Genomic DNA, 20,666 nt, shown 5'->3' on the forward strand with positions numbered 1-20,666 from the left:
TAAGCTCTATGGGGATTAACATGGGGTGCCATTAGTCTAATAATTCTCAAGAGTAATTACAGCCCCTCCCTTTGGCCCTTTTAAGCTCTATGGGAATTAACATGGGGTGCCATTAGTCCATTAATTCCCTAGAGTAATGGCAGCCCCTCCCTTTGGCCCCTTTTAACCTCTATGGGAATTAACATGGGGTGCCATTAGTCCATTAATTCCCTAGAGTAATGGCAGCCCCTCCCTTTGGCCCTTTTAAGCTCTATGGGAATTAACATGGGGTGCCATTAGTCTATTCATTCTCTGGAGTAATGGCAGCCCCTCCCTTTGGCCCTTTAAGCTCTATGGGAATTAACATGGGGTGCCATTAGTCTATTAATTCCGTAGAGTAAGGGCAGCGCCTCCCTTTGGCCCTTTTAAGCTCTATGGGAATTAACATGGGGTGCCATTAGTCCATTAATTCCCTAGAGTAATGGCAGCCCCTCCCTTTGGCCCCTTTTAACCTCTATGGGAATTAACATGGGGTGCCATTAGTCTATTAATTCTCTGGAGTAATGGCAGCCCCTCCCTTTGGCCCCTTTTAACCTCTATGGGAATTAACATGGGGTGCCATTAGTCCATTAATTCCCTAGAGTAATGGCAGCCCCTCCCTTTGGCCCTTTTAAGCTCTATGGGAATTAACATGGGGTGCCATTAGTCTATTCATTCTCTGGAGTAATGGCAGCCCCTCCCTTTGGCCCTTTTAAACTCTATGGGAATTAACATGGGGTGCCATTAGTCTATTCATTCTCTGGAGTAATGGCAGCCCCTCCCTTTGGCCTTTTTAAGCTCTATGGGAATTAACATGGGGTGCCATTAGTCTATTAATTCCCTAGAGTAATGGCAGCCCCTCCCTTTGGCCCTTTTAAGCTCTATGGGAATTAACATGGGGTGCCATTAGTCTATTCATTCTCTGGAGTAATGGCAGCCCCTCCCTTTGGCCCCTTTTAACCTCTATGGGAATTAACATGGGGTGCCATTAGTCTATTAATTAAGTAGAGTAAGGGCAGCCCCTCCCTTTGGCCCTTTTAAGCTCTATGGGAATTAACATGGGGTGCCATTAGTCCATTAATTCCCTAGAGTAATGGCAGCCCCTCCCTTTGGCCCTTTAAGCTCTATGGGAATTAACATGGGGTGCCATTAGTCTATTCATTCTCTGGAGTAATGGCAGCCCCTCCCTTTGGCCCTTTTAACCTCTATGGGAATTAACATGGGGTGCCATTAGTCCATTAATTCCCTAGAGTAATGGCAGCCCCTCCCTTTGGCCCTTTAAGCTCTATGGGAATTAACATGGGGTGCCATTAGTCTATTAATTCCCTAGAGTAATGGCAGCCCCTCCCTTTGGACCCTTTTAAGCTCTATGGGAATTAACATGGGGTGCCATTAGTCCATTAATTCCCTAGAGTAATGGCAGCCCCTCCCTTTGGCCCCTTTTAACCTCTATGGGAATTAACATGGGGTGCCATTAGTCCATTAATTCCCTAGAGTAATGGCAGCCCCTAACTTTGGCCCCTTTTAACCTCTATGGGAATTAACATGGGGTGCCATTAGTCTATTAATTCTCTAGAGTAATGGCAGCCCCTCCCTTTGGCCCCTTTTAAGCTCTATGGGAATTAACATGGGGTGCCATTAGTCTATTCATTCTCTGGAGTAATGGCAGCCCCTCCCTTTGGCCCTTTAAGCTCTATGGGAATTAACATGGGGTGCCATTAGTCTATTAATTCCGTAGAGTAAGGGCAGCCCCTCCCTTTGGCCCTTTTAAGCTCTATGGGAATTAACATGGGGTGCCATTAGTCTATTCATTCTCTGGAGTAATGGCAGCCCCTCCCTTTGGCCCTTTTAAGCTCTATGGGAATTAACATGGGGTGCCATTAGTCCATTAATTCCCTAGAGTAATGGCAGCCCCTCCCTTTGGCCCTTTAAGCTCTATGGGAATTAACATGGGGTGCCATTAGTCTATTCATTCTCTGGAGTAATGGCAGCCCCTCCCTTTGGCCCTTTTAAGCTCTATGGGAATTAACATGGGGTGCCATTAGTCTATTAATTCCCTAGAGTAATGGCAGCCCCTCCCTTTGGCCCTTTTAAGCTCTATGGGAATTAACATGGGGTGCCATTAGTCTATTCATTCTCTGGAGTAATGGCAGCCCCTCCCTTTGGCCCTTTAAGCTCTATGGGAATTAACATGGGGTGCCATTAGTCCATTAATTCCCTAGAGTAATGGCAGCCCCTCCCTTTGGCCCTTTAAGCTCTATGGGAATTAACATGGGGTGCCATTAGTCTATTCATTCTCTGGAGTAATGGCAGCCCCTCCCTTTGGCCCTTTTAAGCTCTATGGGAATTAACATGGGGTGCCATTAGTCTATTAATTCCCTAGAGTAATGGCAGCCCCTCCCTTTGGCCCTTTTAAGCTCTATGGGAATTAACATGGGGTGCCATTAGTCTATTCATTCTCTGGAGTAATGGCAGCCCCTCCCTTTGGCCCTTTAAGCTCTATGGGAATTAACATGGGGTGCCATTAGTCTATTAATTAAGTAGAGTAAGGGCAGCCCCTCCCTTTGGCCCTTTTAAGCTCTATGGGAATTAACATGGGGTGCCATTAGTCCATTAATTCCCTAGAGTAATGGCAGCCCCTCCCTTTGGCCCTTTAAGCTCTATGGGAATTAACATGGGGTGCCATTAGTCTATTCATTCTCTGGAGTAATGGCAGCCCCTCCCTTTGGCCCTTTTAACCTCTATGGGAACTAACATGGGGTGCCATTAGTCCATTAATTCCCTAGAGTAATGGCAGCCCCTCCCTTTGGCCCTTTAAGCTCTATGGGAATTAACATGGGGTGCCATTAGTCTATTAATTCCCTAGAGTAATGGCAGCCCCTCCCTTTGGACCCTTTTAAGCTCTATGGGAATTAACATGGGGTGCCATTAGTCCATTAATTCCCTAGAGTAATGGCAGCCCCTCCCTTTGGCCCCTTTTAACCTCTATGGGAATTAACATGGGGTGCCATTAGTCCATTAATTCCCTAGAGTAATGGCAGCCCCTAACTTTGGCCCCTTTTAACCTCTATGGGAATTAACATGGGGTGCCATTAGTCTATTAATTCTCTAGAGTAATGGCAGCCCCTCCCTTTGGCCCCTTTTAAGCTCTATGGGAATTAACATGGGGTGCCATTAGTCTATTCATTCTCTGGAGTAATGGCAGCCCTCCCTTTGGCCCTTTAAGCTCTATGGGAATTAACATGGGATGCCATTAGTCTATTAATTCCGTAGAGTAAGGGCAGCCCCTCCCTTTGGCCCTTTTAAGCTCTATGGGAATTAACATGGGGTGCCATTAGTCTATTCATTCTCTGGAGTAATGGCAGCCCCTCCCTTTGGCCCTTTTAAGCTCTATGGGAATTAACATGGGGTGCCATTAGTCCATTAATTCCCTAGAGTAATGGCAGCCCCTCCCTTTGGCCCTTTAAGCTCTATGGGAATTAACATGGGGTGCCATTAGTCTATTCATTCTCTGGAGTAATGGCAGCCCCTCCCTTTGGCCCTTTTAAGCTCTATGGGAATTAACATGGGGTGCCATTAGTCTATTAATTCCCTAGAGTAATGGCAGCCCCTCCCTTTGGCCCTTTTAAGCTCTATGGGAATTAACATGGGGTGCCATTAGTCTATTCATTCTCTGGAGTAATGGCAGCCCCTCCCTTTGGCCCTTTAAGCTCTATGGGAATTAACATGGGGTGCCATTAGTCCATTAATTCCCTAGAGTAATGGCAGCCCCTCCCTTTGGCCCTTTAAGCTCTATGGGAATTAACATGGGGTGCCATTAGTCTATTCATTCTCTGGAGTAATGGCAGCCCCTCCCTTTGGCCCTTTTAAGCTCTATGGGAATTAACATGGGGTGCCATTAGTCTATTAATTCCCTAGAGTAATGGCAGCCCCTCCCTTTGGCCCTTTTAAGCTCTATGGGAATTAACATGGGGTGCCATTAGTCTATTCATTCTCTGGAGTAATGGCAGCCCCTCCCTTTGGCCCTTTAAGCTCTATGGGAATTAACATGGGGTGCCATTAGTCTATTAATTAAGTAGAGTAAGGGCAGCCCCTCCCTTTGGCCCTTTTAAGCTCTATGGGAATTAACATGGGGTGCCATTAGTCCATTAATTCCCTAGAGTAATGGCAGCCCCTCCCTTTGGCCCTTTAAGCTCTATGGGAATTAACATGGGGTGCCATTAGTCTATTCATTCTCTGGAGTAATGGCAGCCCCTCCCTTTGGCCCTTTTAACCTCTATGGGAACTAACATGGGGTGCCATTAGTCCATTAATTCCCTAGAGTAATGGCAGCCCCTCCCTTTGGCCCTTTAAGCTCTATGGGAATTAACATGGGGTGCCATTAGTCTATTAATTCCCTAGAGTAATGGCAGCCCCTCCCTTTGGACCCTTTTAAGCTCTATGGGAATTAACATGGGGTGCCATTAGTCCATTAATTCCCTAGAGTAATGGCAGCCCCTCCCTTTGGCCCCTTTTAACCTCTATGGGAATTAACATGGGGTGCCATTAGTCCATTAATTCCCTAGAGTAATGGCAGCCCCTAACTTTGGCCCCTTTTAACCTCTATGGGAATTAACATGGGGTGCCATTAGTCTATTAATTCTCTAGAGTAATGGCAGCCCCTCCCTTTGGCCCCTTTTAAGCTCTATGGGAATTAACATGGGGTGCCATTAGTCTATTCATTCTCTGGAGTAATGGCAGCCCCTCCCTTTGGCCCTTTAAGCTCTATGGGAATTAACATGGGGTGCCATTAGTCTATTAATTCCGTAGAGTAAGGGCAGCCCCTCCCTTTGGCCCTTTTAAGCTCTATGGGAATTAACATGGGGTGCCATTAGTCTATTCATTCTCTGGAGTAATGGCAGCCCCTCCCTTTGGCCCTTTTAAGCTCTATGGGAATTAACATGGGGTGCCATTAGTCCATTAATTCCCTAGAGTAATGGCAGCCCCTCCCTTTGGCCCTTTAAGCTCTATGGGAATTAACATGGGGTGCCATTAGTCTATTCATTCTCTGGAGTAATGGCAGCCCCTCCCTTTGGCCCTTTTAAGCTCTATGGGAATTAACATGGGGTGCCATTAGTCTATTCATTCTCTGGAGTAATGGCAGCCCCTCCCTTTGGCCCTTTTAAGCTCTATGGGAATTAACATGGGGTGCCATTAGTCTATTCATTCTCTGGAGTAATGGCAGCCCCTCCCTTTGGCCCTTTTAAGCTCTATGGGAATTAACATGGGGTGCCATTAGTCTATTCATTCTCTGGAGTAATGGCAGCCCCTCCCTTTGGCCCTTTAAGCTCTATGGGAATTAACATGGGGTGCCATTAGTCTATTCATTCTCTGGAGTAATGGCAGCCCCTCCCTTTGGCCCTTTTAAGCTCTATGGGAATTAACATGGGGTGCCATTAGTCTATTAATTCCCTAGAGTAATGGCAGCCCCTCCCTTTGGCCCTTTTAAGCTCTATGGGAATTAACATGGGGTGCCATTAGTCTATTCATTCTCTGGAGTAATGGCAGCCCCTCCCTTTGGCCCTTTAAGCTCTATGGGAATTAACATGGGGTGCCATTAGTCTATTAATTAAGTAGAGTAAGGGCAGCCCCTCCCTTTGGCCCTTTTAAGCTCTATGGGAATTAACATGGGGTGCCATTAGTCCATTAATTCCCTAGAGTAATGGCAGCCCCTCCCTTTGGCCCTTTAAGCTCTATGGGAATTAACATGGGGTGCCATTAGTCTATTCATTCTCTGGAGTAATGGCAGCCCCTCCCTTTGGCCCTTTTAACCTCTATGGGAACTAACATGGGGTGCCATTAGTCCATTAATTCCCTAGAGTAATGGCAGCCCCTCCCTTTGGCCCTTTAAGCTCTATGGGAATTAACATGGGGTGCCATTAGTCTATTAATTCCCTAGAGTAATGGCAGCCCCTCCCTTTGGACCCTTTTAAGCTCTATGGGAATTAACATGGGGTGCCATTAGTCCATTAATTCCCTAGAGTAATGGCAGCCCCTCCCTTTGGCCCCTTTTAACCTCTATGGGAATTAACATGGGGTGCCATTAGTCCATTAATTCCCTAGAGTAATGGCAGCCCCTAACTTTGGCCCCTTTTAACCTCTATGGGAATTAACATGGGGTGCCATTAGTCTATTAATTCTCTAGAGTAATGGCAGCCCCTCCCTTTGGCCCCTTTTAAGCTCTATGGGAATTAACATGGGGTGCCATTAGTCTATTCATTCTCTGGAGTAATGGCAGCCCTCCCTTTGGCCCTTTAAGCTCTATGGGAATTAACATGGGATGCCATTAGTCTATTAATTCCGTAGAGTAAGGGCAGCCCCTCCCTTTGGCCCTTTTAAGCTCTATGGGAATTAACATGGGGTGCCATTAGTCTATTCATTCTCTGGAGTAATGGCAGCCCCTCCCTTTGGCCCTTTTAAGCTCTATGGGAATTAACATGGGGTGCCATTAGTCCATTAATTCCCTAGAGTAATGGCAGCCCCTCCCTTTGGCCCTTTAAGCTCTATGGGAATTAACATGGGGTGCCATTAGTCTATTCATTCTCTGGAGTAATGGCAGCCCCTCCCTTTGGCCCTTTTAAGCTCTATGGGAATTAACATGGGGTGCCATTAGTCTATTAATTCCCTAGAGTAATGGCAGCCCCTCCCTTTGGCCCTTTTAAGCTCTATGGGAATTAACATGGGGTGCCATTAGTCTATTCATTCTCTGGAGTAATGGCAGCCCCTCCCTTTGGCCCTTTAAGCTCTATGGGAATTAACATGGGGTGCCATTAGTCCATTAATTCCCTAGAGTAATGGCAGCCCCTCCCTTTGGCCCTTTAAGCTCTATGGGAATTAACATGGGGTGCCATTAGTCTATTCATTCTCTGGAGTAATGGCAGCCCCTCCCTTTGGCCCTTTTAAGCTCTATGGGAATTAACATGGGGTGCCATTAGTCTATTAATTCCCTAGAGTAATGGCAGCCCCTCCCTTTGGCCCTTTTAAGCTCTATGGGAATTAACATGGGGTGCCATTAGTCTATTCATTCTCTGGAGTAATGGCAGCCCCTCCCTTTGGCCCTTTAAGCTCTATGGGAATTAACATGGGGTGCCATTAGTCTATTAATTAAGTAGAGTAAGGGCAGCCCCTCCCTTTGGCCCTTTTAAGCTCTATGGGAATTAACATGGGGTGCCATTAGTCCATTAATTCCCTAGAGTAATGGCAGCCCCTCCCTTTGGCCCTTTAAGCTCTATGGGAATTAACATGGGGTGCCATTAGTCTATTCATTCTCTGGAGTAATGGCAGCCCCTCCCTTTGGCCCTTTTAACCTCTATGGGAACTAACATGGGGTGCCATTAGTCCATTAATTCCCTAGAGTAATGGCAGCCCCTCCCTTTGGCCCTTTAAGCTCTATGGGAATTAACATGGGGTGCCATTAGTCTATTAATTCCCTAGAGTAATGGCAGCCCCTCCCTTTGGACCCTTTTAAGCTCTATGGGAATTAACATGGGGTGCCATTAGTCCATTAATTCCCTAGAGTAATGGCAGCCCCTCCCTTTGGCCCCTTTTAACCTCTATGGGAATTAACATGGGGTGCCATTAGTCCATTAATTCCCTAGAGTAATGGCAGCCCCTAACTTTGGCCCCTTTTAACCTCTATGGGAATTAACATGGGGTGCCATTAGTCTATTAATTCTCTAGAGTAATGGCAGCCCCTCCCTTTGGCCCCTTTTAAGCTCTATGGGAATTAACATGGGGTGCCATTAGTCTATTCATTCTCTGGAGTAATGGCAGCCCCTCCCTTTGGCCCTTTAAGCTCTATGGGAATTAACATGGGGTGCCATTAGTCTATTAATTCCGTAGAGTAAGGGCAGCCCCTCCCTTTGGCCCTTTTAAGCTCTATGGGAATTAACATGGGGTGCCATTAGTCTATTCATTCTCTGGAGTAATGGCAGCCCCTCCCTTTGGCCCTTTTAAGCTCTATGGGAATTAACATGGGGTGCCATTAGTCCATTAATTCCCTAGAGTAATGGCAGCCCCTCCCTTTGGCCCTTTAAGCTCTATGGGAATTAACATGGGGTGCCATTAGTCTATTCATTCTCTGGAGTAATGGCAGCCCCTCCCTTTGGCCCTTTTAAGCTCTATGGGAATTAACATGGGGTGCCATTAGTCTATTAATTCCCTAGAGTAATGGCAGCCCCTCCGTTTGGCCCTTTTAAGCTCTATGGGAATTAACATGGGGTGCCATTAGTCTATTAATTCCCTAGAGTAATGGCAGCCCCTCCCTTTGGCCCTTTAAGCTCTATGGGAATTAACATGGGGTGCCATTAGTCTATTCATTCTCTGGAGTAATGGCAGCCCCTCCCTTTGGCCCTTTTAACCTCTATGGGAATTAACATGGGGTGCCATTAGTCCATTAATTCCCTAGAGTAATGGCAGCCCCTCCCTTTGGCCCTTTAAGCTCTATGGGAATTAACATGGGGTGCCATTAGTCCATTAATTCCCTAGAGTAAGCGCAGCCCCTCCGTTTGGCCCTTTTAAGCTCTATGGGAATTAACATGGGGTGCCATTAGTCCATTAATTCCCTAGAGTAATGGCAGCCCCTCCCTTTGGCCCCTTTTAACCTCTATGGGAATTAACATGGGGTGCCATTAGTCTATTTATTCTCAAGAGTAATGGCAGCCCCTCCCTTTGGCCCTTTTAAGCTCTATGGGAATTAACATGGGGTGCCATTAGTCTATTTATTCTCTAGAGTAATGGCACTCCCCCAACATTACCTTTTCAATGCCCGCATTCTCAGGGGACAAATCGGATTTTGAATGATTATCAAACCAACGTAATCCTGAAGATTCGGTGCAGGGCTAATTAATTAAAAAATAAAGTATAATTAACATAAGAAATTAAAATTAATTAATTATTAATAAGTTTAGGTTAGGATACCCCGGTTTCTTTAACTTGGAAGGAAATATTTAAAGGTTTGAGAACGACAGCTGGTGTGCAATGAACTGTCGTTAACTCTGTTTTCAAATAACGAACTTTCTTTGATTGAACGCTGGCGTAAGGACAGTTGTAATACGCTTCGTAATCCTTGAAATGCATATTAGGTTAATATTGATTGTATACTGTAGAGTAGTGGCACTACATGTTAATTTCTCATATAACATAACGTAGCCAAAGGCAGGGAGGTGCCATTACTCTATGGTGCAGAAATATAGGGTAATGGCAGCCCTCTGCCTTCGACTGTATTAATCTCTATGGGGAAATAACACGGGGTGCCATTACTCCATGGTACAGAAATATAGGGTAATGGCAGCCCTCTGCCTTCGACTGTATTAATCTCTATGGGGAAATAACATGGGGTGCCATTACTCCATGGTACAGAAATATAGGGTAATGGCAGCCCTCTGCCTTCGACTGTATTAATCCCTATGGGGAAATAACACGGGGTGCCATTACTCCATGGTACAGAAATATAGGGTAATGGCAGCCCTCTGCCTTCGACTGTATTAATCTCTATGGGGAAATAACATGGGGTGCCATTACTCCATGGTACAGAAATATAGGGTAATGGCAGCCCTCTGCCTTCGACTGTATTAATCTCTATGGGGAAATAACATGGGGTGCCATTACTCCATGGTACAGAAATATTACAACCTGATTTTTGAGGGACAAATACTCGTCGAAACACGGAGTTTGTCGTATCATCCAACCCAAAGTTATATCATTATTTTCGTGTTTATTTGATGTGCACGTAACTATGTTTATTTAATTAATTAAAACTAATTAGGACTAATTTTTAATCCATATTTAACCAGAAGTATTTACTTGAAATAGAAACTACGGAACCCTCGTAAAGAGACTTCGCTACTCCCTCGTAAGACGACTGCTGTTAAAACGAAAAGCAACCACACGAATATTGAAAGGTAACATTAATTTTCAATGACAATAAGGTTGAATTAATCATTTATTTTGACACGAAATGATATAATAAACGATCACGTGTTAATTTATGTCATAATGTCAAAAAGTGATAACTTATTCTTTATATACAATGATAGTGGCAGGTGCTAAGCCTTGGACCAAAACAAATGATGACTCTACCTGATTGAAAGTAAAAGTCCATTGGCCTTGATCGGGTAAGCCCAATGTTTCTCGTAAAATAAGCAATAAATTTAGGCAGATTATAATCAACTTAATGTAAATTTTCATCATTTTAAAGGTATTTTAAAATTAACACCGTTCCAGTCAGCTTGATGATGTTATTCTTAAGCAACACGACATATTGAAACCTGCGTCATTTTTAATGACATCATCGGCGAGCAGTCTGGGAAATAAGGATAATTTTTAAACTAGTCCTTGGGACCAGTGACCCCATAGAGATAGGAACATATATACCTATATATATGTTCCTATCTCTATGTCCTGGCCACGGAGTAGGTTTGCTGGAAAACCAATGTAAAACGGCGCGAAATTTATTTAATTTAAAATTTTTATTGCAATAAAAAAATTGGTCCGCAAGGGTTTCGTTTTCCCCGCGAAATTTGAAACCCAGAAAGGGACTGAGGGATTATTAGAATGTTAGGGAATAATTTGAACTTCTAAATTTAAAATATAAAATTGCGAATTTATGAATTTCAAAACATTGTTGCTTTAACACATTTTAACAAGTTGGGAAGGCAAAAAAACCTATTCGACGAGGGTGATCTACCCAATTAAGAATTTTTCAAAAATAATTAAATAAATATAATTGATAATTAATTATTTTAATTGTCAGTAATTTACCTTAATTCTTGTTAAGTTGTTTTAAGAAAATTATTCTTAAAACCATTTGAAACATAGTTATTGTTAACGTTTGACTTGAATGACTCCTAGAGAACACCTTTTTAACAATATTTGTAAATTCAGGGTATTTAAAGCGATTGATTCACTGTAAATGATAAGAAAAGACGCAATTGCGTCACGTGAACCTTTGGTGGAAGCCCTGTCATTGGGGTTGTGTATAAATGCAGCTTTAAAGTACTGCGAAGCAAAACCCCCCTTTTTGGGGAAAAACAAGGTTTGAAAAAATCACGTGATCTCAATTTGATTGAAATGGTGAAATTAAGCGCGACATTTGAATTGAATTTTTTAATAAATTAACGCGCGTGCTGGCGCGTGAGCTAGCGCTTGGTTTAAAAAGTCTTTTTCTTAAAACCCATACAAAAATATCAACTTAACTTTACACTACGAGAAATGAGATACTATACTTTTTCAGTCTTTGCTAGTGCTGTAAAGTTAGGTTGTTAAAAAAGTGTACCCCCTTGGTCGCGAAACCTCGGGTCGAGCTCGCAAAAAATTATCCACCTCGTAATGATTAAGCTCCATAGAGATTAACATTACAATTTCGGATTTCTGTGAACTGCGAACGCGATCCGGATATTGCACATACGTTTGTTCTGATTTGCCAACTGCGAACACGGTGACGGACAGAGCGACACACACACACAGACATGCCCAGTGTTATAACTCTCCGTGACGTCATCGTCACTCGGAGAGGAAAAAAATTTAAAAGCGTGTCCGTAAAAGACTTCACTTAAGATATGCATTTAATATTTTTATTTCCCTAGTTTGATAAATTTGTGACTTCGATTTTACTATTCAAAAATCCAAGCCACTTAAAATTTACCTTGAGCATGGATTAACGTTCCCCTTAAAAAATGAAGTATGCATGATCCAAACGCCCCCTAACACTCAGAATGCATTTGATTAGGCGCTGCACCTGCGCGCGAGGGCATCAACAGCGGCCCCCTCCTGCCTTCATCCCTGTGCACAAAATGGTACCTGCGGAACCGCCGTCAAGGCATACGGGATCGGCCAGCGGACCCGGCAACGCCCCTTAAGCAGGTGACAGAGGCGGGACACCGTCAGCGGCGAGCCCAGCCAGGAGGTGGTCGGTGACAGGGCTCGGACTAAGGCAGCAGAAGGCTCGAGGGGCCGGGGGATCGCCCTCCGAGCACAGCAGTGCCATACGGTCCAAAAGTGTATCCGCGGCCCCCATAGGGTTGCCAAGAGCTGGGAATGAGCCATAGCAACACCTGGGCGGGGGCGAAGCGGCCGAGCAAAACGTTCGCGGAACGGGGCAGGGAAAGGTCCGAACCAAGGGCAAGCCCAAGGAACCATCCTAACCGGCACACCGAACTCGGGCCCCCTCCGCCACGACAAGGCCTTTTGCTCCGCGCCCAAGGGGGGGCACCCCAAGGGAGCGGGAGGGGGAACGCCCCCTAACAGCAGCTAAAATCCCTAACAGGAAGTTATAAGAAAATTGGACCAAATGTCACGTCAAAATTAAAATCCCGCCTAAATTGGGCATTGCCATCTTTAAAATCCGCAAAAACGATTTTTTTCTTGCAAAGAGATGGCGTTATATCTACATCCGTTTTGGTCCAATAAATTGGGGGAATGAAGAGGGGGAATCAAGGAATAATTCGGAACATGTAGTTGGCGATAGAAAAACATGGAAAACACAGTTAGTGAACAATCCCTAGCGATAGTTAATCCATGTTACCGGCATGATAGCTATTTTTACCTCTCCGAGTGACGATGACGTCACGGAGAGGTATTACACCGGACGTGTCTGTGTGTGTGTCTGTCTGTCAGACCCCACGTGACCGCGTTCGCAGTTTTCGTATCGGAGCAAACGTGTTCCCAATTTCCGGACTGCATTGACAGTTCACGGGAATTTGGGTTTGTCTCCTCTGGCTATTCTACTTGAGTTCCAACACCACCAGCTTTGGTTTTCGTCCACTCCACATGGACACTAGTCTGTACTTGCTAGCTTCCAAGCACAAACATCTTCTGTTCTTCGTTAATTTCACCTTGACACCAGCTTCTATGCACCACCAACTTCTGTTCTTCGTCTATTCCACATTGACACCAGCTTCTATGCACCACCATCTTCAGGTCTTTGTCCATTCCACCTTGACACCAGCTTCTATGCACCACCATCTTCTGTTCTTCGTCAATTCCACATTGACACCAGCTTCTATGCACCACCATCTTCAGGTCTTTGTCCATTCCACCTTGACACCAGCTTCTATGCACCACCATCTTCTGTTCTTCGTCAATTCCACATTGACACCAGCTTCTATGCACCACCATCTTCAGGTCTTTGTCCATTCCACATGGACGCCAGTCAGTCCATTCTGGCTTCTTTTCTTTCGTCAACGTTTGGTTTCAAGATATACGCGGCGATCGCCTAGGGTTACGAGAAACGTCTAGTCTCCCAATGGCAGGGCTTCCACCATCGGTTGAAGCGAATGCGTTTTTATCTATTATTATAATGGAAACGAATCGTATATATACCCCAAAATTTAAAGAAAGCGGGCAAGAGGGGTACCCTTCACTTTAAACGTCAATATTAGCAAAGTTTCGAAAGATAATAAGAACAACTTTATTTTAAACGATTTAACTATTTTTAAAGTTATTTACTGGCGATTAAAATAATTAATATCATTTATATTTAATTAATTTTTTAAGATAAACTTATTTCTATGTACTGACACAAGTGAGAGTTAATATAGAACGAGTAATGAAGATTGCATCTGAATCGAAACAGTACGCGCATATCAAAGTTAATATAAAGCGAGTAGGGTGAAAAGATCTCTTACAAGACGATAACATTTTCTTTTTGCAGAATATTAAATGGAAATACTTAAATATTTTTCGGCATTACGATTCTTTTAGTAGTTGTGTAGCTATAAAGCTCTGTTTCATCTCAATATTCCAAGAACATCTTTTGATATTAACATTTAAAATTTGGTGTTTACTTTTTAATTCATCTTTACTACATTTATATATAGTGTAAACGTAACTTTTAGCTTCATTTAATAATAAGGATGTTAATACTTCATTTCTCCATACGTGTTGAAACGACTGGGTCTATGAGATAAGATAACCTAGATCTTAACCATAATTGACCTTGTTTCATGTCCTCTTATAGGAGGTCTTAACGGTTCAGATTGAGCCGAAAGTTAAATACACATTTAAGTGATAGATATTAGGTCCTCATTAGAATTATTGTGGATACGCAGGAAATTATTAAAACGCTTTAAACTAAATGATCATGGCAATATCTCGCCGATTAGAACTATGTATTTCCGGTTTGCCTCATTGGCTTGCGGAACTGTGTTTGGAAAGTAAATTCGTCTCGGCTCGGAGAGGTTTATTTTGGTTTCCCAACTTGTTATAATATTGAGCCATCATTACCGATAAGGGCCGTTTTCAATCAACGTTTTCCAAGAATTTGGCTTTGGTTTTTTTATTATTCGAACCTTTGTCGCGCTTCCTAAGACAAAATGAATATCTATAGCCGCAACTCGGGCCGTTTTCGAACAAGCATCAAATGAATAAAATTGACTGTAGAAGGCGTATTAACGCAATTGCCACTAAAATTTAAAGAAAATGAGAAACAAATATCAAACTCTCGAAAGTTTAAAGCCTCAGTGAAAAGACGAAAAGTTGAATTTGAAACTTGTTCGAAAACCATCTACAATTTGCGTTTCCGCTTTCGACTGAACATTACATTTGACGCAAAGACTTATTTTCTTATCGAAAAAGTCTTGATTGAAAACGGGCCTTTAGAAATGAACATTTTAACTTCATGGCGTCGTAACGCTGTCGAGTTTAGATATCCCAAATGTGCGTGCAAAACAAAGTGGACTGTAAAATGACTTTAATAACACTCCGTGATTGCTTGTCGCGTATGCCATCATTTCAAAAAGTAATTATTCCAACTTGGCGTCGAGGGGCCAGCCACTTAGTGTAATCAGTGAACAAGTCTGCACCCTCGTTATTTTTTACAAAAATGATTACGCCTATTCTTTTAAAGCCTACTCTTGACATCGCTAGAATTATAACGCGTTATGCCTTAATAGGTGGAGCGGGAATCTGAGAGTGACGAGCTCCTCGGTTGGCGCTCTTAATCCAAGTCTGTTTTCGTGACTAGAAATGAACGTTTTAACTAACTGGTGTCGAAACACTATTATGGATAGTGATAACAGCAAAATGAGCATTTTTAATTGGACTCTTCGGTCGATTCCGGCGGTAAAACTCGTTTTGACTTCTCGTGGTGAGGACAGGCTGTAGATTCGATCATTTTGCGTATTCAAGTTTAGCATAAATTTGCTGTTTGACAAGGGGCTTCTATTTGCTTAAAATATGGAAGACGGTCCGTGACATTTAGGCGCCGCCACTTAGGCGCTGGTTATTTAGTCGCCGCCATTTAGCCGCCAAGACAATTAGGCGCCGTGACATTTAGGCGCCGCGACATTTAGGCGCCGCGACATTTAGGCGCCGTGACATTTAGGCGCCGCGACATTTAGGCGCCGTGACATTTAGGCGCCGCGACATTTAGGCACCGTGACATTTAGACTCCGCGACATTTAGGCGTCGAGACATTTGCGTGCCAATAATTTTTCCATTATTTCTTCTAAAAATCCGTAATGACCTCTCAATTGGCAACCCGTGTATTGTCCCTGTGCGTCACTGCATGACTATGATCGCAATCTCCATTAAAGGACACGAAAACTTACTTGTTTTTACAAAACAATCCTAAAATAATAAAAAAACAAACATAACCTAACCTAACCTAAGATGGGAAGTCAATGAAAATAAACAACAATATTTTGGAAAAGGCATACTCCTTTGGAAAGTCAACGAACATGAACAACAATATTTTGGAAAATGTATATTATTTTAGGAAGTCAAAGAACATAAACAACAATAATTTGGAAAAGGGATATTATTTTGGGAAGTCAATGAAGATAAACAACACTATTTGGAAAAGGCATATTATTTTGGGAAGTCAATGAAGATAAAAACAATATTTAGGAAAAGGCAAACTATTTTGGGAAGTCAATGAAGATAAACAACAAAATATTTTGGAAAAGGCATATTATTTTGGGAAGTCAAAGAAGATAAACAACAATATTTAGGAAAAGGCATATTATTCTGGGAAGTCAAAGAAGATAAACAATAATTTGGAAAGGCATATTATTTTGGGAAGCCAATGAAGATGAACAACAATATTTTGGAAAAGGCATATTATTTTGGGAAGTCAATGAAGATAAACAACAATATCTTGGAAAAGGCATATTATTTTGGGAAGTCAAAGAAGATAAACAATAATTTGGAAAACGCATATTATTTTGGGAAGTCAATGATGATAAACAACAATATTTTGGAAAAGGCATATTATTTTGGGAAGTCAATGAAGATAAACAACAATATTTTGGAAAAGGCATATTATTTTGCGAAATCAATGAAGATAAACAACAATATTTTGGAAAAGGCATATTATTCTGGGAAGTCAAAGAAGATAAACAAAAATTTGGAAAAGGCATATTATTTTGGGAAGTCAATGAAGATAAACAACAATATCTTGGAAAAGGCATATTATTTTGGGAAGTCAATGAAGATAAACAACAATATCTTGGAAAAGGCATATTATTCTGGGAAGTCAATGAAGATAAACAACAATATTTTGGAAAAGGCATATTATTTTGGGAAGTCAATGAAGATAAACAACAATATCTTGGAAAAGGCATATTATTCTGGGAAGTCAATGAAGATAAACAACAATATTTTGGAAAAGGCATATTATTTTGCGAAATCAATGAAGATAAACAACAATATTTTGGAAAAGGCATATTATTCTGGGAAGTCAAGGATGATAAACAACAATATCTTGGAAAAGGCATATAAAGAAGATAAACAATAATTTGGAAAAGGCATATTATTTTGGGAAGTCAATGAAGATAAACAACAGTATTTTGGAAAAGGCATATTATTTTGGGAAGTCAATGAAGATAAACAACAACATGGTTGAACTCTGATGTCAGTTGAATAAAAAGAATATAAGCCTTAAAGTACTTGTCATGTTCCTTTATTAAATATCTCAAATCTTTCGAGAAAATTTTACGGCAATGTCGCGGCGCCTAATTGTCTCGGCGCCTAAATGTCTCGGTGCCAAATTGTCGCGGAGCCTAAATGTCTCGGTGCCAAATTGTCGCGGAGCCTAAATGTCGCGGCGCCAAATTGTCGCGGAGCCTAAATGTCGCGGCGCCTAACTGTCCCGGCGCCTAAGTGGCGGTGCCTAAATGACCGGCGCCTAAATTTCGGCGCCCAAATGTCCCGTTCCGTATGGAAGAAGACGTCTACAACTTTACTCTGTAAAGGTAAGTTATCAATATCTGCAAACGTTTTAGTTGTGAATATTGTACAGATAGTGTTCGTTGTGACGTTAACTTGACGCTGTAAGATTGTCGAAATAGTGCATCGGAGATTTTTGAGTTTGAAGAAATTTCGCATTGAGATTCCGCGCTCCAGACTATAGTTGTGAACTTTATGATAACATATTAAATTTAATCTTCTTATTTGAATGAAATTGAAAATTTTTAAATAAGATTTAATTGTATAATAAATTTTAATTTCCTAGCCGCTTTGGGATTTTCCTAAATATTCTGTCCAAAGAATGCTTTATTACGTATTTGAAAATAATAAACATCTCCGGTAAAGTATGCCAGGTAACCGTTAACCAAGAGCAAATGGAAGTGGAGTACAATTCTCAGCTGTTAATAATTGCTTCAAATACGCGTCTAAGCAAAAACAAATTTAATCTTGTCCGTACACTTTAAGAAATTACCGTAAAATTAACCGAAGCGAAATGATACAGAAAAAGCGATACAAACAGGAATTAAATTCACCGCTTTAACGTATTTAAGTCTATGATTAAATTATATTAATTATTATGGAATAATTGACATTAAATTAACGGTTTGTTGCTTGTGAAATTTAAGGTTACGTCTGTTGTAGTCATGTTCCCCCAATAATAATACAGCGATTGGTTTAAAATTAACTCTGACTTTATTACATCTGCGTTCCCGTTCCACTGCCTCTTTGTAGAGGCGAGTCCATATATATACAGGGTGTTTGTGAAAAGTCCATCAATAATGAAAGAGCGTATTTATTGGGCCATTTTGAGTCGAAAATGTTCTATGACATTTTGCCGTCCGAGCCACGGTTTTCGAGTTATGATTTGAATATTTTAGGGATGACCCCTTCATTAAATTAGCGCTGTCTTTCAATTTCTTAATTAAATTTAAGGGGTCATCCGTAAATTACTCCAATCATAACTTGAAAACAGTGGCTCGGACGGCAAAATGTCATAGAACATTTTCGACTCAAAATGGCCCAATAAATACGCCCTTTCATTATTGATAGACCTTTCACAAACACCCTGTATATACAATGGTTATAAGTTTTTCTAATACAGCTAGTGAATGATTTTTTTATGCTCTACTTTGGTAGTGTTTTTTATGCCCGTATACAACAACGTCTTCTCCAAAATAAACAGTTATCACGCACTCATTATTTATAATGGCTGTGTTGCTGTTATTTATTATAGTTGTCGCTGACCCTTCAATCGGTTGTTGTAATCGGTTTTTAGCTACGAAAGATATTTCAGATTATGATCTGTGAGTGTGTATGTTTGTGGATTGTGTGTGGAGGCTGGATAGACGAAAGACCTTTTTAGCTAGGCGTGGTAAGAACTTAAAGTACCCCAACTGTTGGGTAATCTCGAATATTACCTTAGGGAAAGAGATAACACGAATAATGTATTACATTAGCTCATACGAAACTAACACGCCCTCCCCACCCCCAACCACACGTAGCTAATACGGAAATATTTTTTACGTGACTTGTCTTCATAACTGTTCCTATTTCCTTGTGTCCCATTCGACCGAACGCGTTTCCCATTCAACCGAACGCGTTTCCCATTCAACCGAACGCGTTTCCCATTCAACCGAAAACAGCCCAAATGTGCGGTTTTGGGAAAATATATATCAAAATTTAAAAAGCAAACGTTTTCTCTTTTTTTAAGGAATTTTTTTTACCCTACAGTTTCCGTTGTATATATATATTGATGTGTGAAATGCAAAATTTAATTTTAAGAGTGATTCATAATGGAGAGAATTGCATTGTTTTGGAAAAGGTGGCAGCTAACTATTAGGAGAATATTTTGGAAAAGGTGGCAATTAATGAATAGGAGAATATTTTGGAAAAGGTGGCAATTAATGAATAGGAGAATATTTTGGAAAAGGTGGCAATTAATGAATAGGAGAATATTATGGAAAAGGTGGCAATTAATGAATAGGAGAATATTTTGGAAAAGGTGGCAACTAATTAATAGGAGAATATTTTGGAAAAGGTGGCAACGAATTATTGGAACCATTGTTTTGCAAAAGGTGGCAGCTAACTATTAGGAGAATATTTTGGAAAAGGTAGCAGCTAATTAGTAGGAGAATGTTTTGGAAAAGGTGGCAGATAATTAATAGGATAATAACCTAACCTAACCAAACTTACAATTTCCTTCTCTGGGCTTGAACCGGAGCCTCTGAATTAAAAGCCTGATATTCTACTATGCTGCTGCGGTGATTCGAAATCCTCACAGACATTTAATTAACTAATTCTTTCAAATAAATTTCCATTCAGCAGAAACCCGCCATTGGGCTGGAAATTTAAATATACTCTCCATAAAAAACCAAAAAGCGGTTTCGGTCCAATGGGACTATACCTCCTATTTTACCCTCCCTTGGAAAATAAATTTCGACGTTATCTCTATGGGAAAATTTAGTGTTTCTCACCAAAAAGTCGGATTCACCCTTAGAAAACATGATTTTCGATGAAATTTGTATTATATTGAAATTTGGTCAATCATTACCGAAGCTATTGTTGCAACTATTCGCCTGTAAAATGAGATATTATTCCCGACTTTAAATTAAGGGCCATTTTCAATCAACGTTTTCCAAGAATTTGGCTTTCTTATTATTATTATTATTATTAAACAAGCATCAAATCAATAAAATTGACTATAGAAGGCGTATTAACGCAATTGCTCTTACTTTGAGCCGCTAAAATTTAAAGAAAATGAGAAACAAATATCAAACTCTCGAAGGTTTAAAGCCTGAGAAGACGAAAATTTGAATTTGAAACTTGTTCGAAAACCATCTACAATTTGCGTTTCCGCTTTTTACTGAACATTACATTTGACGCAAAGGTTTATATTTTGTTCAAGAAAATCTTGATTGAAAATAGGCCTTTGGAAATGAAACATTTTACAGTTTCGATTTCCCAAATGTGCGTGCAAAACTAAGCGGACTCTAAAATGACTTTAATAACACTCCGTGATTGCTTGTCGCGTATGACATCATTTCAAAAAGTAATTATTCCAACTTGGCGTCGAGGGACCAGCCACTCAGAGTAATCAGTGAACAAGTCGCACCCTTGGTTTTCTACAAAAATGATTACGCCTATTCTTTTAAACCCTACTCTTGACAGCGCTAGAAATATAACACGCTATGCTTTAATAGGTGGAGCGGAAATCTGAGAGTGACGAGCTCCTCGGTTGGCGCTGTTAATCCAAGTCTGTTTTCGTGACTGGAAATGAACGTTTTAACTAAATGGTGTCGAAACACTATTAAGGCTCTGTTTTGGCAGGATAATGTTGACAACAAAATGAGTATGCGGACATAATTGGACTCTTCGGTCGATTCCGGCGGTAAAACTCGTGGTGAGGACACGCTGTAGATTCG

At 41.4% G+C, this 20,666-nt stretch overlaps 1 protein-coding gene across 3 annotated transcripts in view; it reads right to left on the reverse strand.

The window, feature by feature from the left end:
- LOC149629924 (Golgi-pH regulating cation channel) overlaps positions 1–10,370 on the reverse strand; it is a 39,148-nt gene extending 28,778 nt beyond the window's left edge. Inside the window, exons 1-5 of one of the 3 annotated variants that reach the window (XM_089851591.1) lie at positions 10,138–10,370; positions 9,862–9,922; positions 9,691–9,791; positions 8,977–9,123; positions 8,814–8,897 (exon numbers count right to left, since the gene is read on the reverse strand). In XM_089851591.1, the coding sequence (XP_089707717.1) occupies positions 8,814–8,897; positions 8,977–9,123; positions 9,691–9,791; positions 9,862–9,922; positions 10,138–10,248 (504 nt within the window). In that variant the 5' untranslated portion in view covers positions 10,249–10,370. The remainder of the gene's footprint in view (positions 1–8,813; positions 8,898–8,976; positions 9,124–9,690; positions 9,792–9,861; positions 9,923–10,137) is intronic. The other 2 variants (XM_089851592.1, XM_089851593.1) reach the window with 2 other exon arrangements.
- Between the last annotated feature and the right edge of the window lie 10,296 nt (positions 10,371–20,666).

Source organism: Phalangium opilio, unplaced genomic scaffold, assembly GCF_054372755.1.
Source record: "Phalangium opilio isolate 3A_F unplaced genomic scaffold, DU_Popi_V2 ptg000105l_1, whole genome shotgun sequence".
NCBI lineage: Eukaryota > Metazoa > Arthropoda > Arachnida > Opiliones > Phalangiidae > Phalangium > Phalangium opilio.